The 15,000-nt window shown below is 38.7% G+C and overlaps 2 protein-coding genes across 3 annotated transcripts in view; one reads left to right on the forward strand and one right to left on the reverse strand.

The window, feature by feature from the left end:
• Positions 1-903: 903 nt before the first annotated feature.
• On the reverse strand, positions 904-8,016 carry ATPsyngamma (ATP synthase, gamma subunit). The gene is made up of 6 exons (XM_043010905.2): positions 7,904-8,016; positions 4,000-4,186; positions 3,574-3,755; positions 2,239-2,382; positions 1,848-2,068; positions 904-1,491 (listed from the first exon to the last, which is right to left on the reverse strand). The coding sequence occupies exons 1-6, from the start codon at positions 7,936-7,938 to the stop codon at positions 1,391-1,393; spliced, it is 870 nt and encodes a 289-aa protein (XP_042866839.1). The 5' UTR covers positions 7,939-8,016; the 3' UTR covers positions 904-1,390.
• Positions 8,017-8,373: 357 nt separating this feature from the next.
• Positions 8,374-15,000, forward strand: part of LOC122249784 (U3 small nucleolar RNA-associated protein 25 homolog) — a 7,585-nt gene continuing 958 nt past the window's right edge. The window contains exons 1-8 of one of the 2 annotated variants that reach the window (XM_043010906.2): positions 8,374-8,400; positions 10,221-10,434; positions 10,791-11,240; positions 11,429-12,090; positions 13,124-13,337; positions 13,851-13,985; positions 14,201-14,431; positions 14,653-14,913. In XM_043010906.2, the coding sequence (XP_042866840.2) occupies positions 10,267-10,434; positions 10,791-11,240; positions 11,429-12,090; positions 13,124-13,337; positions 13,851-13,985; positions 14,201-14,431; positions 14,653-14,913 (2,121 nt within the window). In that variant the 5' untranslated portion in view covers positions 8,374-8,400; positions 10,221-10,266. Of the gene's footprint in view, positions 8,459-10,220; positions 10,435-10,790; positions 11,241-11,428; positions 12,091-13,123; positions 13,338-13,850; positions 13,986-14,200; positions 14,432-14,652; positions 14,914-15,000 lie in introns of both variants that reach the window. The other variant, XM_086551906.1, reaches the window with a different exon arrangement.

A 15,000-nucleotide genomic window follows, 5' to 3' on the forward strand; every position in this document is an offset into this window, starting at 1 on the left:
CCAAAAATTAATTAATCGTAACTTTTACTGCTATGTAAAGTTATGAACTTATGACGTTACCGATACCAAAGCTTTCATGGACGAAGGGGGGATCAATTACTTTTCAAAATATTTTATTTCTGACCGGGGCATGGGAAAGACGGTACAATCTTACAAAAATAAAATAACCAGCATTAAGAACAGCAACAGGACAAGGTATGATTTTATACAAAATACATATGCAGTTTCTTGCAAAATGACAAAATAATTGCACTCAAAAGGGCAAGTCCCAACAAATAGCAAAATCATTATGGAGGTGCCATGCAATACAGGATAAAAAGGCTTCTACTGCCATTGAACATGTTCCTTGTTCAAATGATCACTTCCAAGCTCCCTATTTTTATAGTTCTTACCAGCAGATTGTACTTTGTATAAAATATTTGGTGAACCTTTTTATCAATTACTATTGTGCCTTACCCATTGCAGATGGGAGCCAATACGTCGATGCCATGAACATTTTGGAACATGTGTGAGATGTGCAAGGTACTACTGCTAGTTAGGGTTTTGGCAAGTTGCACTTGGAATGAGGAGTATCTATCTTTTAAAGGTGATGCATTGGGTGTCCAGCATATATTCCTCCTCTATGGGGATTTAAATTACAGGTTCGTCTTAACCTTGTCATAGCCATACCAGTAATAAAAGGAGATTTCCAGTACTCTAATGTATAATTCAGGAGTTGAGGAAAAACAATTGTGGGGCTAAGCTCCATTTTTCCTGTTCCACCAATTTTGACTAAAGTTTTGAATGTAAAATATATGTAAATATTTACATATCAGTAAAAGTTTTTAGCATAGGATATACATTTCACCCTTCTTGGTTGTAATGTATTTCAAGGAATACTAAATTTAGATTGGAAACAAACAATTAATTGAATAAATTTTTATTTATCCAAAACTGACATGGTATCTGCTGTTGCAGATAATCCTTTTCTTCCTCTACAATCCAGTTTGTGGCTGTCAATATTATATATCACCAAAGTCTGTGTATACTAAAGAATAAATGCATTACTCTCTAATAACACTTTAAATTTGGGCTGAGACTTTTAGGCTCCAGTGTCATACAATGCCAACACCACCACCTGTCTTGCTGGCACACATGTCAACTTTAATTCAGTAACTAAAAAAAAAAAAGAACACTGGGCTATATACAGATTACTACAAATGGCAGTATGAGTTTTGTCATTGACAGATATTAAGAGTTATTCTCACATACAAGATTCCAAGGTTTTATTATTCCTGAATTCAGTGCAAATGGTATACTGGACTGCCAATTATTAAGATCACTACTTCTCATGATCCAAACAAATGTATTTGTCTATGACATTGTTTATTATAATAAAAAAAAACAAAATTTAGACAGCAGCAGCACCAGAGATGATCTCAATCAACTCTCCGGTAATCACAGCCTGTCGGGTGCGGTTGTAGGTCAGAGTCAGCTTGTCAATCATCTCACCTGTAAAATAAAATTGGAAGATCAGAAAATCTAAATAGAAATGTAAATTCTGGTACTGCTGATTCATCACACTACTACTGTAGATAGATTTAGTGCAAGAGCAAGATCAGCTTGCTGTTAATGAACACTTATAAAAACAGAGGGTAATCTTCATGAAAAGACAAATTAAGAGACATCCTGTAAATAAGTACCAATCACATAAAAAAACACTTTTAGAATCTAGATTTGAATTGTTAATTCTATATGACCTCACCTAACCACTCCCCTAACAAAAAATAATAATGGGGAAAAAAATTCATCCAACTCTATAAAACTGTATCGGAAGTGCCAAAGCAGGGCAAGTAATAGAAACTAACCAGCGTTCTTGCTGGCGGCATCCATGGCAGTCATTCTGGAGGACTGTTCAGAGCATGCTCCTTCCTTGAGTGTATAGAACATGAGAGAGGCCAGAGAGAACTCCATGTACGACTGGACAACATCATTGTCCAGGGAGTCATAGATGGAAATCTTCTCACCAGCACCAATGGCATCAGAAGGGTAGAAAGGCATCTCTAGGGTGTCATACGAGACCACAGTCCTGTGGAGCACAATAAATGAATGGTTTGGCAAAGAGTGACATGGGGATTATTCCATAACTTCTTTCACTAAGACAATGTTTCAGCATGCATGTACATGTACATGTACATGTACATGTACATGTGCACATGCACACACACAAAAGTTTGTTTTTAAAATAGAATAACATACTTGAACTTGTTGTACACAATCTTGCCAGAGCCGAAGTCATAGCCAGAATTCAGGATAAAGGACATGATTCTACCAGCATCTTCAAAGGTTGCTGGTTTGCGGCCGACCTCTCCTACTTGAGCAATAATGCTGCTGGCAAGAGTCCTGGGGGAAAATATGAATGGAGCATTCAAGAAAAAACAAATGAAAAATTAAACAAAAAAACAAACAAATGACTGACAGACAGACAGACAGACAGACAGACAGACAGACAGACAGAGAGAGAGAGAGAGAGAGAGAGAGAGAGAGAGAGAGAGAGAGAGAGAGAGAGAGAGAGAGAGAGAGAGAGAGAGAGAGAGAGAGAGAGAGAGAGAGAGAGAGAGAGAAATGAGTGCAAAACAGTTGGAGAGAGAAGTATGGAAAGAAGGCATTATCATCCAAAAATACATCTTTGGTGATTTACATATCAGAAAATTAAACACCAAGGGGTTACTATGTGGCAAAGCACTACTTTAATAGTTAAAGCTTGTGAAATTATCACTATACTTTAAATCAGTGGAAATTACTAAAGTAAGAATCCAAAAAGCAACTTTTAGCTTGTATATCTAAGCTTCAGTCTAACACTCCAAAAGTGAAAAATATTTAAGATTTAAACGTAAAATGGGAACAAACAAAATGAATCATTTGCAAGAACCACAATATTAAAAATACTTCTACAAATAGGAATTACACTTGACAAACAGGATGAAACTTTTTAACCTTCCGTTATTGGTTTGTGCCCTTTGGTGGTGACAATGCAGTGAAAAACAAAAAAAAATGTATTGGTCAAGTTAATCTACATACATATATATATAATGGATTGGTGAAGTTAACCAAAAAATAAACTTATGTCATAACTAATGCAACTGATTTTCAATTGTGCAATCTATATAAAAGAAATATCATGAATAGCAATAAATCAGTTGTGAAAAATAAATTGAAGACATTAAAAATAAATAAATAAATAAATAAAACAGAGCATGAAATAAAAATCATTTAGAAAGTATTGGAGAAATTTTCTAAATATATGCTGAGAAGTAAAGAAAAAATTGGTCAAGTTGTGAAAAATTTGTATTCTTTGCTGCAGTTGTTTATTTATGTATATTTCTATCATTAAAATTCATTAGTTATGGAATATAATAATAAAAAGAAAAATGGTTTAACAAGAAATGGATCTCAAATGAATAATGAAGAAAAAAAGTATAAATGTAAAATAATAAAAAAATCAAGAAACTTAGTAAGCCTACTCCCAAAAACATCAGTCCTTTAAAACAGGCTTGTCACCCCCCCCCACACACACACACACGCAAAACCTACCTCTGAAGCTGGGCTCGGGACTTGTCTCCAACGCAGATGATGGCTGCCTTGGATGCATCACCTGCCAACTCTGCTTTGATGTGCTTGCAGATGCTGGAGTGGATGGCACCGCAAAGGCCTCTGTCGCTGCTGCAGGCCACGATCACCTGCTGTGGCTTGTCTTCCAAGGGCTTGACCTCAGCCTTTGCAAATGAAGAATATCGAGTGTAAATAACTTGAAGTTATGAACTAGTATGCAATACTTGGGGAACTTGTTCATAGAAAGCCTCAGTAACATTATACAATACAACAAGTTCTTTCTCCTAGACAAATGCACTTCAATATCATGAAGTTATCACCTTAAAAAAACAGTTAAAGTACACAGTTGCTATCTCCATTACCAGTGCAAATTAAATGCAGTTATTCACTAATAAGCATGCAACATACCTTATCATAGAAGGCAGCAGCTCCTGCACCGTAAGGCCGGGCAGGCTTCAGTTCTCTCTCAGCTCGGGCATACTTGGCTGCGGACACCATCTTCATGGACTGTGTGATCTTCTGGATGTTCTTGACAGACTTAAGGCGCATTGCAATGGCCTTGAGGGTGGCCATCCCTCGCACCTGCTGCTGCCCACTGGAAAATATAATATCAATTTAAAGACGTGTTAATAAGTATTACATCAAATTTCCTACTTTTTGTTCTAGCATGTAGCTCAGATGTGACAAAATTATTCAATTTTTCATTATTTGATCAGGAGTTTTGAGAGATTATCCCCTTAACACCAGATGACATGGAGTTCTTGTCTGTGTTGCTTGGCCTTCAAGCCGGGTGACAATGCCATCATGGCATTTCTTGGGTCTTCCTACAGGGTGACATGACTGACATGATATACACATGTATAAATGTATACACAATGTATCTGTATAATGTGTCTTTTTCCCCTTACCATGGAGGCAACAAAGTGTATATGTATATTTTCTTAAATATAATTATGAAATTGCAATAAACTTCTTTCTATCCTACCATTATATCAATCATTTGTTAAGTAAAGAGTCCTGTAAACGTATTCAGTCTATAATAACAGATATGACAGCACAAAGATAAAGTTACAGCTTATGGTAGTAGCATACCATTGCCTCAGCATACAAGACCCTAAAAGGTAGTCCAGGGACCTGCGAATACACCTGTAAGATGGCCACGCACAGCCCAATCAGCCCTGTCATTAACAGGTTAAACAGTCTTTTAACTGACCTAAACATTTAAATCTGTTCTGATAGCATAGATTTCCCATTGGTTACAAAATTACAAAAAACAGATAGGAGTTACAATGATACTTACATATATGTGGAATATATTGAAGACATACCCTAACCTAGTTCCTATGATGTCACTATATGATGCATGTTTAACCCACGCACGCCGGATGACGTGCTGACACGTTTCGTGGTTTTCGCGCGCCACCAGACCGACGACGAGAAAAGCAGGCCGCGCCCTTCGAGCGAGAGCGAGCGGGCAGCCTAGGATCCCCCCCGTCGTTCGGGTGATCGTTCGAAAACCTCGGTTCGAAAACCCGTGCATACCGACGACCCGCAACGCCGTTAACATAGGTGTCAATTTCCAATTTATATTTATTCATCTGCCACCATATCATTTATCTTCCTGATTCCAAGATTCAAAACTTAAAGCAGTGGTTAGCCATGGCATTTATCTTTGCATCTGTGGTGTACGTCTTAACTTATTCTCAGACAGTGGCAGGACTGCATGGAGTTGGTGGCAAGTACATTAGCAGTAACAAAGCTCGATATTGGAATCCTACTCCAAAATTCACCGACTTGCCTGGGCCTAATCTTACCAGAATATAATGGGATGGAGATTTTGTTGAACATGCAGTGTTGTGATAAAAAGAGGTCCCCATTCCTTACATATATCATGACACTGGCATTTCACCTTTCCAAATTCACAAATGAAAATAAACAGATGGTAAATTTTCCGAACAACGCCGCGTTACGAAATACCACAAAAGTGGTATCGATGGATTCCTCTCAACCTCTACTATTCATATATAGTGAAATTAATGAGCGCTTGCACCCCTGGACCCCACAATCTGGGTCTCTTTTTTTTAAGGCACTTCGTGCTACCTCGTCCTACTTCGGGGCATATTTCGCTTGCAAAATCTTAACCCAATGACCTACCTAACTTTGCCTAGTTTTTAATTAATCCCTAGCCAAAGGGGGGCTTCGCCCCTCCCCCTGGACCCCCCCTTTTTAGGGCACTTCGTGCAACATACCTTGGGAAAGATATCCCAAATCCACCATCCTCGCCCTGAAATTTAAACATGGCTGTGTTTACGTATTTACGGATAGTAGCAAGCTGTGGACTGGAAACCCCCAAGGAATTACCTGCATGTGCTGTTATGTTCTCTCAACAGATGGCGCAATATTCCCCATTGTTTACAGTATAATTATAGAGTGCCCTCTATTGAGTGGTCGCGTCATCATCGGTCCTAGTTTCCTATCCTGAGGAATATATAAGACGAAGACTCAGTTGCTGTCATCATGGCGCAGTGTGAGGGTTATTCGTGGTCGCGGCATTTTCATCTACAGGACTAATTACGCATCACAAGTATCACGAAGTGCCCTGAATAGGGGAGATCCACAGGGGGGCGTAGCTCCCTCTTCGCAAAGGCTGACTTCAAAACTAGGCAAAGTGAGGTAGGTAGTTGGGTTAAGGTTTTCGTGATACCGAAGTAGCACGAGGTAGCACGAAGTGCCTTAAAAAGGGGGGGTCCAGGAGGGGGCGAAGCCCCCCCTTGGCTAGGGCAAACTTCAAACCTAAGCAAAGTTAGGTAGGTAATTGGTTAAGATTTTGCATACGAAATATGGCCGGAATTCATATTTTACCCCGTAATTTCCCTGATCTACTTCATGCCCTCCCCTACTATCAGGACCCAGATTGTGGGGTCCAGGGGTGCAAGCGCTCATTAATTTCACTATAAATGAATAGTAGAGGTTGAGAGGAATCCATCGATACCACTTTTGTGGTATTTAGCGGCGCAGCGTTGTTCGGAAAATTTACCAAACAGATAACCCATTAATGACGGTCATGTTGGCTTCAAATGGTCGAAATGCCGGGATATTTTATACTCGTAAGACCACTGCACTGGCCACTGCCAAGCTCTATACGCCCGATCACCTGCTGCGCTGGCCAGGGGGATAGCCACAATGAAATATCTCGTCCCTGGCGGCTGACGTTGCCACCACTTCCCGAGAAATCTTATTACCCGTCTTTAAAGGGTTAATGAAATTGTTACAATGCCATGGATCATACAAAGTTCGGTGAAATAAAATAACCTTGTTAAAGTTGCATTTTCCCAATAGAAATCAAAGATTGCTTGCCACCTTCGCCACAGCATCTACCAATCATGAAAGGTAAACCCAATTAGCACCTTTAAATGCATCAAATATGAATATGTGTGGGGTCAGGGATGAAATGTGGTGACTGAAAAATGGTCCTGAGATGATGCCTCCATAAAAGGAATACATGGTAATTGAGAGAGGGTCCAGGAGCAGAGTCCCACAGGTAGGGGAACACGACAATCAAAAGTGGGTTAGGAATGGTTTTATACCATGATCCATTGTGAAAATTGTGTGGTCAGGTTAGGGCATTTTGTTGGTTTGCACATTCAAATTCTCTGCAACCGAGCCTTGGTTTGAATGTTCCATTTCCATACTATTATTTATTAGGATATTTATATTTCTCTATTCTATACTTCCGAATACAATTCTTGACTCAGATTTTTCATATTCCGCAATTCCTTCACTTTTTACACGCCTGCATTGGGTAATTTCGCCTACTTTTACCCCACCCCCCACCCAAGACAACTCCGATTCCCCAAAGTGCCCCTAGATTTGTTCGTTGTAGTAAAATAGCCATTACTTTAGTTTCTTCTTGTAATCCTATCCTGAACATCTATCTCAATGTTCAATGCTCTGAACAAATAATGCTATACCCTTCAGTCGTAACTACTAACTAAACTACCGGCTCATTACATAAACAATTATACTACGAAAAGGTAATATAATCTGTCTACTATGCATATTGTCAATAATTACATCTGCCATTAAAGATAGGGTGTTGCCACTAAGCTATACTTCGAATTTTATTTGTATTTATAGGCGGATCAGCTGATGTAGAGCCGGCCGTAGCAGCCATCTTCATCAACTCTTCCGGCTCTCATATTTCCATCGTTCTCTTCTTTCCAAATTAAGTAACGTTTTCTCAGATCAACTCCCCCAAATACAACCATCATGAATTTATAACCTACTCTTCCGGAAACACGAATTAACTTACTGTTGAGGCACGAGAAGAGTCGCCCGGCTGAACATCTTGGAGGACTCGACAGACAGAGCAGCTGCGATGGCCCACAATGCTCTGCTAGGGAGACAAGTGAGCCGCGGATCAGATGTTGCGCAAACTACGGCTTCTTGCCGATATGATATTTAATATTTTCTATTTTTATGCTTCTGTTGTAATGAGTTTATTTATCTGCTATTATATATGTAATGTATTAGAGTGGTCTATATTTTTGTTTTTATTGGTCATAGGCGTTCAGAACAGTTTTAAAACAATTAACATATATTGTTAAACGTAGAGTAACATTAAACTAACAAGTTAATTTTTAAGCACAGTGAACTATTTAAAAGTCCAGAAGTAGATAATTATTTGTAAGAACATTGTTACAATTACGTTTTTTTGTTGTTTATAATATTTAAATGAAATCGGAAATTTAAAGAATAATTTAGAATACAATAACTTTCCAGATGTAAACAAATGGAGCACGTTTAAAGGTAGAACTGACTGTAGTATACTTTCTTTGTGAGATAAATTCATATAGAATATTTAGGGGTAAGCCAAGGTACTTTTCAACGTATGTAACGAATTGTTAGTAAATTTCGAGTAGATTTCGAACGTTAAAGGCGTAAAATCAGAGCTTACTCTCTTGAAGAACACAGCAATATAAGTCACTTTGCATCTTTACCTATATTTGTTCATCCTGGATTAAGGTGGACGAGATCTAGTAGGGTAGGTGGTTAGGTGGACTAGATTATGCCCACTAATTAGGATATAACTGTGATTCGCAATTTTTAAGGAGACTGACTTCATGTTATAGATTTTGTATATTACACAGGAGGATCAGCTCTTGTTCATAAGGTAGGCAATACAGGCAATCCTAAACCCAGAGATTGGTTACCAACCATTAAACAGTGTTTGAAAATAAAACAAGACGTCTGTTCACTTTTTGTTAGGCTTAGAGGTTATTTATAGAAAAATTATGTTATACTGATGAAACAGTTATCTGAGTGAGGTATTACCCTCATGAAATATTTGAATTAACCTGTTAATGCTGGTTGATGTCTTATCACATCATGTGGTGTGCCACTACAGACATGATATCATGCTGTGGCGTTTTGTATGGTTAGCATACTTGGTGATCATCCACGTATCAATTGGCTGCAGCCAGAGTGGCCGAAAAGCCTGAGGCGCTAGGCCTGTACATTTGAAATACCCCGGCATTAAGATCTGGTGGAGCCATAAAGAAAGCATTAAAAATCTAAATTTAATGATTGTAAAATTTCCATAGGTGTCTCAGAGTTAATGAAACAAACATTGCTCTTATCAATTCCCCTATAATGAAAGTCTTGAACGTGTCCACAAATTATTAAAAAGTCCTCACTCAAGAAAGGTTTTGGCATATCAGTTACATAACTGTAGACATCAGACCAGGTGCTATCAGGCACTAGCTTAACATTGCTCATCCATTAACCCATTCACGCCGGGCAATTCCAGCTTTGAATGGTCACAATGCAGGGGTTTTCATATGCATAGGCCTAATGCCTCAGGATTCTCAGGCGCACTAGCCGCGGGCCTGGGCTGTCCGCTCGGTTACCCCGAGCACCGGCCTTGGCCAAAAATGTTGTCACTGGCATCTGATGCAAAAACCATGAAATGTGTCAGCACGTCGTCTGGCGCAAATGGGTTAATGGAGTATATGGATCAGAAACTGTAAGCTTCAACTTATACCATTTCTGGCCTTCTGGCAAGGCAGTTTGGTATTTAGAGTAAGAAAACATTTCAAGAACTACCAAAAGGAAACAAAATGATAGAAGCTGTTACATGGTTGTAAAAAAGGAAACATATGACATCAGCTTGAATCTGTATAGTTGCCTATTTAAAAGATTTCCAAGATCTGGAAGTCAGTAAGTTTAAGAAAAAGGTCATTTTAAGTGGTTAGAACTATTAGAAGATAGATAGATATAATTAAAAGAAAGTAATGGAGGTGGATGCCATTCAAAAAGGGTGTGACCACTATTGTATACTATTTCTGAAAAATCACTGATAGTTATAACTGAATAATTTTGAGGAGTATATAGTTAATTTGGGTTCTCTGACAACATTTTTGCGGGTTAGGATCACTTTCATTCTGCTCTCTAGTGATATTAGAAAGTTTAGCGCAACTTTCCATTACTCTCTATAAAATAAAAACCCCTTGAAATACTGATTTTGTACATTGTAACACCTAAATTTGGAAAGTCAATGTAAAGTCTTCATTTACCATTGAATAAAAGATTTACATCCTATTACTCACTATATATGTTTAATTACTTAGACTTACAGATCTTGGAAAACACATAAAGAACACATAAGGTCTAAAGATGGCTCGAGGTCGAGGGGGTGGGGGCATGCGGGGTCGTGGTAGAAGACCCTTTGCAAGAGGGGGAAGAAAAAACACTGATGAACTGGCACGGAAGAGGAGACAGTATCAGGAATTTGGAGAGGCCCATCCAGTAGAGGAAAAGGATTTAAACCTTAAGAGAAGAAAGGTAAGTGTTTTTCATTCTTAGGATGTAAGGTGTTTCTGTGCATGTGTCTGAGTGTGTGTTGAGTGTGTATGTGTGCTTTTGTATGCGTGTGTGTGCGTGTTTGTGTGCGTGTTTGTGTGCGTGTTTGTGTGTGTGTTTGTGTGTATGTGTGTATGTGTGTATGTGTATGTGTATGTGTATGTGTATGTGTATGTGTATGTGTATGTGTATGTGTATGTGTATGTGTGTGTGTGTGTGTGTGTGTGTGTGTGTGTGTGTGTGTGTGTGTGTGTGTGTGTGTGTGTGCTTTGAGATTGTGTTACAGACTTTTATGTATGTTTCTTAGGGACAGAGTTCATACTGATTTTAACCAACAGGTAGAAGACACAGACGAGATCTCAGAGAATGAAAATGAATTGGAGTCATCTGATGACAGTTCATCCAGTGAGGATGAGGTAGGTGGAGGCGATGCAGTTTCAAGACTTCTTGCCACTTTCAACACCACTGCACATAAGGCCATTGACAGTGATGAAGAGGAAGAGGAGGAGGAGGACAGTGAAGATAATAATGATGATGAAGAGGAAGGTGGGGACATAGAAGAAGGAGTGGTAGGGGGAGAGCTCTCTAGCGAAGAGGAGGAAGATGGTGAAGGAGTAGAGGATGAAGGTGATGATGATGAGGAGGTGGATGATGAAGAGGAGGAAATAAATGGAGTAGAAGTTGGTGTGGAGGAGGAGGAGGAGGAGGAGGAAGAGGAAGAAGATGAAGCATTTGGAGAAGGTTCAGAAGATGATAGTGAAATGGAATCTGGGCAAGATGATATGCAGGTTTGTGGATAGTTGTTTATTTTTCTTCTTTATACCCTCTCATGGCTTACTAGAAAAAAGGGTAAAGTTGATATTGTCTTTGCTATTTTGAAGTTCAGATTTTCGTTATTCATTTTATGATATGGATAGGGATATAGATGCTAAAGTCTTAATTTTTCCATTCTTTTGTGTGAATATTAACTTTACAGAATGAAGATGATGAAGAGGATGCTGAGGAGGATGAAGAGATATCATCCTTTGTAGAAGACCCGTTCTCTAAACACTTTGAGCACAATATGAGTGATTCTGTGGCTGACCAAGTAAAGGACAAGAAAAACTGGACATCGAAATTTGAGAAGTGGCCAGCGCTGGGGAGGGTAAAGGTGGAAGTTCCCTCAGTTGAGATGACTGTCCCCAAGTTGCTCCTCCTCTCTGATAAGGCTGAAGCAGATTGTGACCTGAACATTGGCATTGTGCCCAAAATCCCAAAGAAGAAGGGATACAAACTGGAGGACTACTACGTCAGGAAGTTGCTGCGTGAGAATCTCACACATGCCAACTTTGATGGGGACTCCACATGCCCCACAAGCCTCACCGAGACCCAGAAAGAGATTCTGGCTATCCTATCCAATTACTCAGATTTGTATTTCCCTGAGGCAACCCATGAGAGATGGGAAGAGATCCGGACAGTATACACCCTTCATGCTGTCAACCACGTCCTGAAGACCAGGAAAAAGGTACTCAATCACAATGGCAAGATCGCCAAAGCCAAGTTAGAAAAACGCCATGAAGATCTGGACTGTTACCGTGATCAAGGCTTCACCCGCCCCAAAGTCCTCATCCTACTGCCTTTCAAACACACAGCATATAGGTATGATGATTTAAATTGACATCAGTTGATTGATTTATCTATAATGTTAGGAGATACTCATATGTAGCTCTAATTAGATCTATAGATACTAAAAGGATAGACTTACTATATGGTGATGTGATCTTTTAGGTTTATTTCTGTCATATTTTGTTATTCTTATTATTTTGTTTATTTTTAAGAACTAGCATATTGAGTTAATGGAAGATTTCATTCTTGATATAACAGCATTTATATTGGCACATATAGATTTACATATATGGACACATGAATACATACATATAAAATTTGTTTAACATGTTAACTGCCATATGCATCACCTGTAGTACATTTGAAACTTGCAACAACAAATGAGGATTATATGCACATTAATGATTTATTTTAATTATTGTTTAAGTCCCTTAATTCGTCCATAGGGCAGGTAAAAATAAATAACAGATTTGTTATTTATGATTAGATTGAAAGATTTTCACTCATAACTCTATGAAAATATTTATATCCACCCAAAACTTTTCTCATATATATAATTTTACGAACAAAGGTAATATATTCTGAAATTCTGCTACATATACAATTAACCTAGGGCAAAAATAGACATTCTGAGAGCATGACCATAGAATTTCAAGAGCACAGATGGATCATATGGCACTGCCAACTGCTTGCACTGATGCATTGCCATATGTACCAGGCATGTCCCATTTTTTTTATTGATGTAATAAAAATTATTTCATGAGAGGAGTGAGTACCCACCTTGTTTTACTACTGCCACAGTATTGTATGTTACCAATCAGGAAGGGTAATGTCGGTAGGATAAAATCCCAATAATGCTCTTTGGCTCTGTGTGTGTGTTCGTGTGCGTGTATTTTATGTGCATGTGTGTTCATGTGTGGGTGGATGGTTTTGTGTGTGTTGTGTGTGTGTGTGCGTGTGTGTGTACGTGTGTGTGTGTTTATGTGTATATATGAGTGTGCTTGTGAATATGAATGCATTTTAAAAAATCTGATAAAGTCACTTGGTGAATGTTTTCCCCCAACAGAGTGGTGGAGACCTTAATCACACTAACCCTTGAAGGCAAGAAGTCCATTGTGACAAATTACAAGCGTTTCAAGCAGGACTTTGGGCCAGGAGGAGAGGATGAGGGCGAAGCGGCAAACAAGCTCAATAGACCAGATGACTTCAATGAAATATTTAGAGGGGACACAAAGGAGGACTTCAAAATTGGAGTCCAGCTGACCAAAAGCAGTGTGAAGGTGAGCAATGGGTTTGGTCTCTCTCTTTTTTTTTTAGATGAAAAGTTTCACCTCTTGAGGATTTATAGTTTTATGAAATTAATTTGTTTATGAGTAATGTAACATAACACTATTTATGCATTTCTTCAGTATGTAACATGTGAATTTCATTACTGTAATGCATATGTCAGTTTTAGAGGAAAGCATGTTGGCCATTACAACACAATTTCATTGCAATAGTATTCCTCATGCAATATTGGTTTTATTCTGTCAAATTAGTATCATCATTTATAAGAAGTATTTTCCATATTTTTTTATCATTATCAGCATTTCTGTTAAGTTTTTACATAGTTTATTAAGGTTATGCATATTTTATCACCATTTTGAATGTGTTTTTACATTTTGTCATCATTTCTAGCATTTTTAACATATTTTATCATTATGTCTGGTAAGTTTTCACATATTTTGTCATCATTTTCTGACTTTTTTATCATCTTTGCTGACATGCTCCTTCCCTTTTTTATCATCCTCTAGCTCTACGCTCCCTTCACCAGCTGTGACATCATCCTGGCATCACCCCTCGGCCTTCGTTATGTCATCGGAGACTCCTTCTCAACTAGTAGCGCAGCAGATTTCCTGACATCAATTGAAATTCTTATTCTTGATCAGGTAGGACAAAGAAGATTTTCTCTCTCTCTTTCTCTGGCTGAAATTTTGTAGGCTTTGAAGTATTCAGATTGAAGATTGTAAAGAATATGGTTATTTAGTTTGAAACACTTCCCTTTGCTTCTTGTCATTTTCCTCTTGCTATTTCTTCTTGTATTTGTTTTTAAGTAGTATTCACTAGTATTTATTAAACCACTCACCGCACTCTTCATCCACAGGCAGATATTTTCATGATGCAGAACTGGGAACATGTGCTAGTCCTGATGGAGGCCATGAACAGACAACCTAAAAACATTCAGGAGCTAGAGACAGAACTTACACGGATCCGCCTCTGGTCACTAAATGGCCACGCCCCCTTGTATCGTCAAACCCTCCTCTGTTCAGCTACACCCATCGATCATAACCGAGCGCTTATCAGTAAATGCATGAACTTTACTGGACGATTGGAGGTATTGAGTGGCCAGACTTGGGGACTGATTTTTGTGGAAATGTATTTTGTTTTTCTGTCTTTTATCTCTTACAAAATATAAATGTAACTTTCTAGAATGTATAATGAATGAATCTTTCTGGAGAAAATAATACACCACTTTTCACACATACTTTGTCTGAATATAAACTGTAAACATCAATACACTGCATATTTACAAAATATCATCCCATTACCCACCAGGTTCTGAACCCTGTGACCAACGGCTCGGTACAGGAGGTTCTTGTGCCTTCGGAGCTGATCCTAAGCCGCCTCCCTGGCCTGCGTGACCCAGATGTTCGCTTCAATTATTTCATCCAGGAGTTGCTCCCACAGTTCCAAAGCAGCCGACGCTACCACACCATGCTCTACATCCCAGACTACTGTGACTACGTCCGTTTGGTGCGCTACCTGAAGGAGGATGGCGGCACAAGCATGTCCACAATTAACGAGTACATGGTTGGGGTGAGTGTGAAGTTGGGTTTCTGTTGCTGGATTTCATTTATATCCATGTACTTAGACATGTATGTGCAGATTTAATAAATGCTTATG

The sequence above is a fragment of the Penaeus japonicus genome, unplaced genomic scaffold (genome assembly GCF_977035675.1).
Source record: "Penaeus japonicus unplaced genomic scaffold, GWHDUDI00000001_assembly GWHDUDI00000026, whole genome shotgun sequence".
Classification (NCBI taxonomy): Eukaryota; Metazoa; Arthropoda; class Malacostraca; order Decapoda; family Penaeidae; genus Penaeus; species Penaeus japonicus.

Bases quoted from the DNA above. Each gene is read 5' to 3' on its own strand.
- ATPsyngamma (XM_043010905.2), bottom strand. From the start codon at position 7,938: ATGTTCAGCCGGGCGACTCTTCTCGTGCCTCAACA. The intron at 3,756-3,999 runs GTATGTTGCATG...TCATTTGCAAAG, and splicing joins CTGCTGCCTTCTATGATAAG to GCTGAGGTCAAGCCCTTGGA. The intron at 2,069-2,238 runs GTATGTTATTCT...TGTGCTCCACAG, and splicing joins ATTGTGTACAACAAGTTCAA to GACTGTGGTCTCGTATGACA.